This window comes from Elephantulus edwardii, unplaced genomic scaffold, assembly GCF_000299155.1.
Source record: "Elephantulus edwardii isolate Elephantulus edwardi_28Jun2011 unplaced genomic scaffold, EleEdw1.0 scaffold00120, whole genome shotgun sequence".
NCBI lineage: Eukaryota > Metazoa > Chordata > Mammalia > Macroscelidea > Macroscelididae > Elephantulus > Elephantulus edwardii.
In genome coordinates, this window is record NW_006399870.1 from 1,960,629 (window position 1) to 1,972,042 (window position 11,414).

Sequence of the window (11,414 nt, forward strand, 5' to 3'; positions counted from 1 at the left end):
AGCTGAGTGAAGTATCTCAGTCACAAAAGAACAAATATTGCATGATGCCACTGTTGTAAAACAGGAGTGACTTCGGGGTTGGGGGGATACTGAGAAAGATGGTTCAGTAATGTATACTGCATTGAAACAGTTGAGGGAGAAAACTGTTTAAGAGGGATGTGTGATTAGGTATTTTTGTCATGATAGGAGTCCAGAGCGAATTCCGTATACTAGAGTGGACCTGGGGGAAGGGATTGTAAAACAATGAATTTTTCATTTACTTTTCCAAGAGGGTAGTGAACTAGGGGGGAGGGTGGGGAGGGGAGAAAAGTGCAACAGTGAATGAATGGAAATTGGAAAAGAAAATTATTCCTTGATAGTACCACACATAATTCTAAGACTTTCTTTGTTTTCTTCGTTCCTTTTTCCTGACTGTTCCTCTAACAAGTTCACAAAAACAAAAATAAAACCTTCAGTCTATCCCACCTAAATTTAGAGATCATCCCAAGAATAATTGGAGGCCCTAGACACTAATGATTGAAGACCAGTTGAGGTGTTGCATGATATCAAGAACATCATCTATGATGAAAGCAGGAGGTAATTACAAAGACAAGTGAGAGAGAAAAGACCAAAATGGATGTCAAAAGAGACTGAAAATTGTACTAGCAGGTCGAGAAGCCAAAACAATGGGAAGAAATATCTATGTAAAGAGATAAACAGAAGATTCCAGAGGGCAGCCCAAGAAGACAATGCAAAGTATAAATAATGAAATGTGTAACGAGCTGGAGTCAGAAAATAAAGAGGAAAGAAATCATTCAGCATTTCTTAAGCCAGAAGAGGTGAAAAATAAATTCAAGAAATTACTTGAGTTACAATACTGAAAGATGTTATGGGCAAAATCTTGAATGATTCATCAAGAGAAGATAGAGGTAATGTGAAGAATCACTGTATCAAAAAGAACTGCCTGACAAGGATCCATTTCAGGAAGTAACATATGATAAAGAAGCAATGGTAATAAAGGAAGATATTTCAGATGCACGCAATTGGCAAAAAATAAAGCCTTAGGAATTGACCGGATACCAGTTAAAGTGTTTGAGCCAAAACGTGCAGCCCTGAATATACTCACCAATCTATGCCAAGGAATCTGAAAGACATACCTGGCCAACTGACTGGAAGATATCCATATGTGTTCCCACTCCCAGAAAAATGTGATCCAATAAATATGGAAATTATTGAGCAATATAATTAATATCACATGCAAGTAAAATCATGCTTGAGAATCGTACATCGACATAGAACTGCCACAAAGTCAAGCTGGATTTAGAAGAGGCTCTGGCACCAGAAATACCATTGCTAATGTCAGATGGATCTTAGATGAAATCAGACCATTTCAAAAGAATGTCTGTTTGTACATTCTTGACATGCAAAGGCACTTGACTTTGTTGATTACAACAAACTATGGATAACATTGAGAAGAATGAAAATCCCAGAACACTTAATTGTGCACATGCAAAACATATACCTAGACTAAGAAGCTATTATCTGAATAGAGAAAGAGAGTGCTGCTTAAGAAAGGTATAAATAAAGCTGTTTCCTTGCTTCATACCTATTCAATCTGTATGCTAGCAAATCATTGGGGAAGCTGGACTATATGAAGAAGACTGTAGCATCAAGATCTGTGGAAGATTCATAAACAACCTTCAAAATGCAGATGACACAACCTTGCATGCATTAGGATAATTTGAACTTGCTGCAGAAGATCAAAGACTACAGTCTTCAATATGAATTACATCTCAACATCAAGAAAACATATCACTACCACTAGGCCAATAGGAATCATCCTGAGAGATGGAGAAAGGATTGAACATATCAACTATTTCATCTTACTTGAGTCCACAGTTAACACAGTCAGAAAATCAAGACACATCTTGCATTGGATAAATCTGTTCTCGAGCTCCTTCCCCAAAGTTCTATGGGACAAGAATGTCAGTTTAAAGAATAAAGTGTGCCTGATCCAACCCATGGTCAGTTACTTGCTATGCATCTGAAAGTTCGAACAGTGAATAAGGATGAGAGAAAAACCAGTGTCTTTGAATTGTGGAGTTGGAGAAGTGTCCTGCATATCTCATTGAGTGCTAAGAGAACAAATAAATATGTCTTGGAAAAAGTGCAACTAGGATGCTCCTTAGAGACGAGGATAGTGCAGTGTCATCTCACCTGCCCAAAGGCATCTTGTTTCAGTCTTTGGAAAAGAAAAGAGAAGAAAGGTTAGGGAAAGTGAGGAAAACCCTCAATGAGATGGATTGACAAGGTGGATGTAACAGTGGGCTCAAGTATATTAGAGGTGAGGAGGATGGCACTGGACAAGTCAGGGTCCACATCTGTTGTTCAGTGGATTGTGATGACTCAATGACACCTAACAACAGTAGGGACACTCCTCTAACAAATAAGTGTGAAGGGTTTGTCTTCAGTTTTGCTGCTTTGTCTTCCACTGACTTAATTTTATTTTTTTGTCTTTCTAATGCATTGTTTGTTTCTGAAATTTTAATATTCTAGATTGCTAGACACTGTTTTTATATGGTTTCTAATTGTCTATAATTTTTTAATTATTGACTCATGGGAGAGCATGCTATACGCTGCCAGGAAATTGGAGCAAGGGGAGGGATCCTTTTGGTGGGAAAGGTGAGTTGGACAAGATTCCCAGGCGGAGAGGACAGTTCGGGAGACCAGCAGCTGCAGAGTGGGTAGGACTTTGCCTCTGGTCACCAGGAAAGTGTGCTACTTAAGCCGGGTGTTTCACATCTTAGGTCACCACTGTGGCGCCAGTGTACTCCTCAGCAAGTAGAGCTGATTAACTGGTCCCTGTCCTGACTTTAATGCAAGGCCAAGGCTCTCCAGTTCCACCCCACAGGTGTTATATACCAGGTCCCCAAACCAAACTCTCAGGGGTTATTACTGTGAGTGCTTCTACCCTGTCCTACTTACCAGCTCCCTCTCTGTTCTCGGGTCATCTCAGTCTCTGGAATTCTTACCTGCCTGCCTTAGGTCTAGCTCGTGTTCTCACCATGCTTCACTCTGAAGCTGTCTACTCTTTGTCATTATCTTATTATTTTATCCATGAAGTTGCCTTCGTATGACTCAAAATGGCTGTTGCTGATAAGTACTGTATTGGCCAGCTAGGAAGGATTCTCTTTCCATATCCCTCCTCATTTGCTGCTTTGTTTCCATTTCTTCTTCCAGTGTGTGTTTGATATACTTCTTCATTGTTTTGTTGGAAGGTGAGGTTCCAATAGTCTATGTATATTTCACTGGTTACCCAGGCCTTTTTGTATAGGTACAGTGTGACAAGTCATAAGTAGTTTGCCACTTTAGCTCCACCTTGAGAGGATTGTACTGTAGTTGAATGGAAGGAGCACAGTTTTTTGTTTATTCTATAAGATGGCCAGTTGTATTCAGATCTTAATTAGCTGCAGTTTTCACTAAAACCTTAAGTGTTATTGGTGAACCTAGTATTCTTAAGTGAACAATTGATATTTTGTGTTTGTTCCTTTAGAAAGCAAATTTGAAACTACTGCCATCAATTTTGATAGGTAGTGGGGAGAGAGGTGTGCCTTCTCTGGATGCTCATCAAGATTTCCTCCACAGAGATCAAGATCAGGCCTCCTTCAGGTACAAGGTAGGACGGGAAAAGCAGAGGAAACCAGCAGGGACTGAATTGTTTAGGATTTAGTTTGCAGCTTCCAAAAATTTCCCTCAGCTAAACTTTAGAATGACAGTAACTAGAGTTTTCTGTTTTATTTCCAATATTTTATCCTGGATTTTTAAAAAATTACGCCAAGGTAAACCTAGTATATTGTTGGTATTATCTTATCTTTACTTTAACAATGCAAAGTTTGTGGGTTTTTTTCCCTTTTAGAAAGTACGCTTCAAAGAATCCTATCATGATATGATAGATGGGAGTGACAATGAAGAAGCATCTTCTTTGCCGAACTGTCCGTACCTGCCTCCTGAATGCTGTGACCAAGTCTTTCTCAGAGATCAGGTAGGCAAGAACAAAAAAGATAAAGAAGCAGGAAATCAGTTCTATACAACTGGTGCTTAAAGTATAGGGTCAGGGCCTTTGAATTTAGAATAGAGTTCTAGTTTCAAGAGGGATATGCAGAGTGTTAACCCCTACTCAGTTTATCTTATCTCTCTTCTCTGCTTTCTAATCTTCTTTATACCTGAAAGGGCTTCATCTGTAACAGTGAAATCAGTTCTGTACTCAGAAGGTTGAGACATCATTTTTATTTTTTTTCCAGAATGGATTGTTATTAGGTGCCCTTGAGTTGAGTACAACTCATAGTGACCCTGTAAACAGTAGATCTGAACACTGTCCTATCCCGTGCCATCCTCACACTTCCTGACCCATTCGAGCCCTTTACTGCAGTCACTGTGTCAGTGCATTTCATTGAGGGCCTTTCTTTCGCTGGCCCTGCACCTTAACAAGGATGACATCCTTTTCCAAGGAATAGTCTGTCCTAGCAACATGCCCAAAGTATGTGAGACTAAACTTCATCATCTTTGCCTCCAAGGAGCACTCTGGCTACACTTTATCCAAGACCTGTCGGTTTCTTCTTTTGGCAGTCCATTCAGTACTCTTCTCCAACACCATAGTTCAAATGCATCAATCCTTCTGTCATCCTTATTTATTAGACTAATTTAACAAGATTATTTCACATATATTTCACGTGCCTTCCTGATGCACACAGTACTACCACTAGCATACTATCCCAATACGAATACTGTAGGAAGATACAGCAGAGTCTCAATTACTTAAAATTTGGGAGTTTTGTCAGATGATTCTGTACATGGCTTGACATTAAAAGTTGTAGTCTGCAGCATTGAGCTAAGGATATATGTAGTTGTTGTGTACTGTCAAGTTGAAACCAATTCATAGCTGACCTTCCAGTGGGTTTTCAGAAGCTGTAAATTATATAGGAGATGATTGATTTCCCATCTTTTTCCCACAGAGCAACTGGTAAATTGGTTTTGAGTTGGCAGTACCCACTAAGCCACCATAGCTCCATAGATATATGAAATATCCTCATTTTATATAAAAATGTTTCAGAATATCATCTCCTAGTACCACTTAGCTGAAGGTTTAACTGAAGACTACAATATTGTGATTCACATATAACTGTCATTACATGATTTGTTTTGTGGGTTTTTTCTTTAGAACATGTTTCTCAAACGACACTCATCTTTTCTGAGAACAGAGAAAGCGAGACAGGAATTAACTCAAGAACAACAGCAAGATGTTGTTCAGGGCCCAGCCTCTCCTGAAGAGCAGGCAGACCATGACACAGTGGGATTAACTGACAAAGTCTCAATTACTTACCATGTGGAGAGTTTATTAAACTGTTCTGTAAATGGTTTGAGCTTAAGAATGAAGGTTTACAGAGTTGATTTAAGGGGATAATATCTTCATTTGTATAAAAATATTTTTATTTCTCTTGCTTTTTAGGACTTGTTTCTCAAGCAGTCTTCCTCTTTTCTGAGAGAGGAAAAAGTGAGACAGGAATTACCCCAGGAAAGTCATCAATATGTTACACCTAAAATCCAAGACCAAGTTGTTTTGAGAGAGCAGGTAGAACCAAATGCAGTAGGAGAAAGTGACAAAGAGTAGAGACAGAAAACTTGTCAGCCTGCTGATTAAGAATAAGGCTTACAGGGTGTGCTTAAGGGGGTTAGCATCCTCATTTATGTAAACTGTTTTTTGTCTCCCTCTTGTTTCTTTAGAACATATTAATTAAGAAACCCTCATCTTTTCTGAGAGAGAAGAGAGTGCAACAAGAATTGCCTCAGGACAGTCATCAATATGTTACTTCTAAAATACAGGACCAAGCCTTCCCTAGAGAACAGGTAGAGGGGGGGTGTGGTGGGAGGAAGTCACAAAGGTTAAATTACTTAAAATGTACAGAGTTTGTTAGATGGTGTGTGATTGGTCTGTACATGGTTTGAGATTAAGAATTAAGCTCTACCAAGAGAGCTTTGGTTGCCTAGTGGCAGGAAGCTGCACTGCAATCCTGAAGGTGCACTGTTCGGATCCACCCAATGCTCCGCTGGAGAAGGATAGGCAATCTCCTCCTGTGCTAGTCAGATACGACTCGATGGTACACAAGAAAAAAGAATTAAGCTCTACAGTTGGGTTAAGGGTGTAACATTATCATTATATAAAAATATTTGGCACCTCTTGTTTCTCTAGAACATATTTCACAAACCACCCTCATCTTTTCTGAGAGAGGTGAAAGTGGAGCCCGGACTGCTTCAGGAGCCTCATCTTCAGGAGCTTCATCTGACAGGCAGGACCCAGCCTTCTGTAGAGAGCAGGCAGACCCAAATGCAGTAGGAGGAAGAGACAACAATGACATTATTTAAGATGCACACCAACATTTGTCAAACTAGTGTATGTAGAACACGTACAGTGGAGGCATCTAGAGTTAAGCTGGACCTCCAGTGGCATTGTCAATGGGGAATCGAACTGCTAGCCCAAAGGCTGGGCCTGTGGTGCTTGGAATTGAGCAGTAGCTTGAGGGAGAAAGATGGGTGATCCCCTTCTGTGCAGTTTACAGACTTAGAAACCCAGTGGAGGGTCTGCTGTGAGTTGGTTCCAACTCAGTGGCAGTGAGAGGGGGATGTTAAGCCAGGAGTGTAATGTCTTCAGTTATATAAAATTATTAGAATAGCCTGGAATTTGTTTTCAGATACTCCAGAAACAAAGTGGCACAAGAGCTAGATGAAAAAGCACAATGTTCCTAATAATTCCACACCTTGAGATTCATTATGCAGTTATTTTCCTACTTTTATGTGTATTTGGAAAGTTTTGTATTTTATTCACATGCTCCTGTTATGACATTTTCTTTCAATATCATTACTCTGATAGGGTCACTTAATGTGTACAGAGTTGCCTCAATCCCATCATTTCTACTTTGTTAGGGCTGTAGTTTGTTAGAACAAGATTACTAAGTAATCTTCATTTTGAAGGAGCTTGTGAGAGGAGTAGTGTGAGTACCATCCATATGTTTCTGTTTCACCCTACGTTTTAGATTTTATTTCTCCCAGACAATAGTTAAGACAGAACATAGTGAGGAATAAGTAGCTGAGAGTGTATTACTTAGGTTTTGGTTCAAGATTAGCAGAGCAATGGAGTAACTGCTTTAAAAGTGTAATATTAAGATTAATAAGAGACAAAGAATACAGTGTTTTCCTCCTCTGTGATGTATAACACTCTTCTGACCTCATGAAAGCCTTTACTAGTGTTATGGCGTTTTGCTCCTGAATAGACAATTGATGTTTAATGCTCATGTCCCCATTTAGAACTATGGACAGGCTTCTGATTCTATGATAGGTAAGAGATTGAGAAAGAAATTCTTTCCAGACCACCATGAATAATTTTTATGTGAAATTCAGGATCCAGGCTCTGTCAGAATGTAGGTACAGCAAAGTCTAGTAGTGAGTAAGCAGCAGAAAGTAAGTGACAGAATTGGAACTGGAATTATCAACAGTATGCTGACAAACATCAATGATAAACATTTATAATGATCAATATTAATTACTATTATCATTAATAACAGATTATACATTTTGAGCATTTCCCATAGGCAGAATGGTTTAACTTTGCATACATTACCTCATTTAATTCTTATAATAACCCTGGAGGATAGGTAAAATTTTTATCCCTGTTTTATAGATGGAGAAACTTAAGATTATTTTATACGTTGGGTTAACATCCATATTAATGACAAAAAGTGTAGTGTCTCCTTTTGAGCCATAATGTGTCAGACTGTTCTGACCCCTTTTTAGATCATCTCATGAGTCTCACTAAACTACAGGATTATCCCTGCCACTCTGTTGCGGCTCACAGAGTTCAATGAGTACTTTTGTGTCTTTTAGAGCTTATACTCAATGCAACAGTCATCTGTCGGGACAGCTGAAGGAGAGCAAGGTCTATTCCAGGATGATCATCATCGTCTTCAACCTAGTGACCATGGAGAGACCTCCCACAGAAGACAGGTAGAGCAGAACATAGAAAGTGATCGGTGGTGTTCAGATATGAGTAATGGCATTATATTGGGTTAGGAATATCCCTTGCTTTTGCAAGTGATTTATACTAACCTAAAAAAAATTGCCATTTGAAACCACCTAGTGATTACACACACATAGCTGCTCCGCAGGAGGAGGATAGGTGATCTCCTCCCATGTGATTAACTTCTTCTGATAACGTGTCAGAGGGTCAGCTATGGGTTGGTTCCAACTTGAAAGTACACAACAACAACAACAGTGACTTTGTAGACAAGAAACCTGGTGATCTACTTCTGTAAAGATTATAGCCAGGACAACATTGAGGGGAGTTCCCTGTAGTAATGTGTGGGCCATCAGAATATGTTGGAAGAGGTAGTGCTAAGTATGGATTCATTTCATAGTGTTGGGGGCAGCATCTATTAGCTGAAATATGTCAATTGGTATACCATCTATTCCGGGGGCCTTATTTTTTTGCTATTTCCTTCAAAGCAGCTTGACCTTCTTCCTTGAAAATCATAGGTTCTGGCTCAAATGCTATTTCATTAAGTTCTTCTGTATCTGCCAATTCCTTTCTTTTTCTTTTTTTTGGGGGGGGATTCCATTCATTCATTGTTGCACCCTTCTCCCCGCACAAACCCCTCCCCCCTCCCCCCCCATTTGCTCCTCTCCTTGAATGACTCAGTATATTCCTTCCATCTTCTTTTGATACCTCCTGGATCATTTAACATTCTGCCTAAAACATCCTTGATTATAGCAACTCAAGGTTTGAATTTGCTCTTCAGTTCCTTGAGCTTAAGAAATACTGAACGAGTTCTGCCCTTTTGATTTTCTGACTCTAGCTCCTCGCACATTTCATTGTAATATTTTGCTTTGTCATTCCGTGTTGCCTTTTGGAATCTTCTTATGTAGTGCTTTTAAAAATCATTACTCCCTTAAAACTAATAAAATTTAATTAAAAAAATCATTACTCCTGAGTGATGCATAGCATTCCATTGTGTGAATGTACTACAGTGTCCCAATGTGTATTTGGACTCTTTCTGTGTTCTTGCAATAGTGAATAATACTGCTGTGAACACTGGTGTGCTCATCAAAACTTTTTTCCAACTGGGTAAAAAGAAAACCTACTGACTGGAAACAAACATTTGGCAATGCCAGCTCAGACAAAGGCCTTATAACAAATGCTTACATAATACTCCTGGGCCTCCAGAAGAAAAAGACTGATAACTCAATTACAAAATGGGCAAAAGACATAGACTTTTCACAAAGGAAGACTTTCACATGACCAACAGACACAAAAAAATGCTCAAATCATTGGCAGTAAGAGAAATGCAAATCAAAACCGCAGTGAGATACCATCTCACCACAGTAGCAGTGGCAAAATTTAGCAAGACAGGAAAAAATAAATCTTGGAGAAGATGTGGAGAGGTGGGATTTCTCATACACTGTTGGTGGGATTGTAAAATGGTCCAGCTACATAGAAAGACACTCTGGAGTTTACTCAAAAAGTTGAACATAAAAACTCCATATTACCCAACTATTCCACTACTAGGAATATACCCCCAGAAATTAAATCTGAGATACAAATGGAGATTTGTATGTCACTTCATTTTTAAGAAATACCTACATTAGGATCTATTTTTTTCTAACTGAGAGATATCACAAAATATTTTTTTATTTTATTTTATGAAGAAAAGGCAGAATTTTCATTTTCACTTTTCAGCATTTAGTTTACAGTGAGCTAAGCTGTATAAGAGGCAGTGTGCCCTGTGATGTAATTACCCTTTCCCCCCAGGGACTACATCTCAGCATTAGGACATTACCACTGTGAGCTGTGTCGCCAAACACTCTATATCAGTGTTATTTTAGTTTTGATGTGTTGTTTAGTTGGCTATTCCTGGGATCTAGTGATGCACAGAAGTTTACTGTGTGTGCATTAGTGGTAATTGATTTTTCACTTTATGTTATTTCATATGCTTATGAAAGGTTTCATAGGCATGCTGTACTTTCAGATAACAGAGAACTGTATAGCATTTTATTCATTCGTCAGCTGATGAACGTTTGAAGTTGTTTCTAGCTTTGGCACTATAAGCAGTGCTATTGTGAATATTTTTGCGCAAGCTTCTCTGAGGACATCAGCTTTAATTTCTCTTGAGTATATACCCAAGAGTGGAATTGTTAGTTCTGTACTTAACTTTTTGAGGAAGTTCTAACCCATCTTCCAAAGTGATTGCATCATTTTATGTTCCTACCAGCACTGTACAAGACATCTCTTTTCTCCACATCCTCTCCCACACTTGTTATTTTCTTTCTGTTACAGTTATAAAAGAAGGCGGTAATTCATTGCCATTGTGATTTGCATTTTCCTGATTGCTAGGATGTATATAGAATGTCTGTCAGTTGACAATTTGATACCAAGAGTGAGGTGCCGCTGTACCAGATGTGTAAAATGTGAAAGTGATTTTTTGGAATTGGATAATGAGTAAAGAGTGAAAGAATTTTAAGGTATCTAGTAGTAAAAGCCAAACTGCTTTGAAGAAACTCTTGATGCAGTTATGTACATGAAAAAGCAATTGTGGTGAAGGAGGGGAAAAGGAGAATTTTGACATCACTGATGGCACAGACAGAGGCAGAGGCAGAGAAGCAGTAGTAACAGAACTAGAAGACTGGCGCAGCGATAGAAACCGATGGATGAGATGGTGTGGAAGGCGACTCACAAAACAGGCGCTCCGAGTACTTTCCAGCAGAAGGAGTGGATGCCAGTAGCTGCTTGTCAGCAGAGTTGGACTTGCCAGTCCATATAGCTTGAAATCCAGTGCCTTTTGGCTGAGGCTTACTGGCAAAGTAGAGTGCCTCTAGGCATTTGTTGGTGGAGCTTAAGAGACATACCCAAGAGAGCAGAAGGAGGGCAGGCCAACCTCTTTAAGAGACTAAGTATCTGGACCAAAGCTGAAGAGACCACGAGCTCAGCAAGCAAAGCTGTGTCATTCTGTCTGCATAGCGCCACGACCTCTCAGGTCTTAGTGCATAGCATCATGGTTTCTGTGGTTTTTAAGAGAGATGCCACAATTACTTGGCTTTAAAAGAGTGGGCTCTTTACTAGCTTGATTCCAGAGTTGCAAGAGTTTGCTGTAAAGATGGGGCCAACAGTGGAAGTTTAGCCCTTGGTGAATTCAAACTAGCACACATAGGAGGTGTTTGGGAGAGCAGGACACCTTACATCATCAGAGCTCCCTCATTAACATCATTGAAGTTAAGATTTATAATTGTTGTTGTTGTTATGAGCCGGCGAGTCATTTGCGACTCTTAGCAACCCTATGTACAACAGCCCTAAACCCTGCTCTATCCTGTGCCAATCGCACTGCCTCTGACAC

General features: G+C 39.4%; 1 protein-coding gene across 1 annotated transcript in view; it reads left to right on the forward strand.

Annotated features, from left to right (window-relative positions):
• Positions 1 to 11,414, forward strand: part of CCDC15 (coiled-coil domain containing 15) — a 176,689-nt gene that overhangs the window by 71,386 nt on the left and 93,889 nt on the right. Inside the window, exons 8-10 of the mRNA XM_006892846.1 lie at positions 3,533 to 3,655; positions 3,896 to 4,021; positions 5,776 to 5,883. Coding sequence (XP_006892908.1) covers positions 3,533 to 3,655; positions 3,896 to 4,021; positions 5,776 to 5,883 — 357 coding nt within the window. The remainder of the gene's footprint in view (positions 1 to 3,532; positions 3,656 to 3,895; positions 4,022 to 5,775; positions 5,884 to 11,414) is intronic.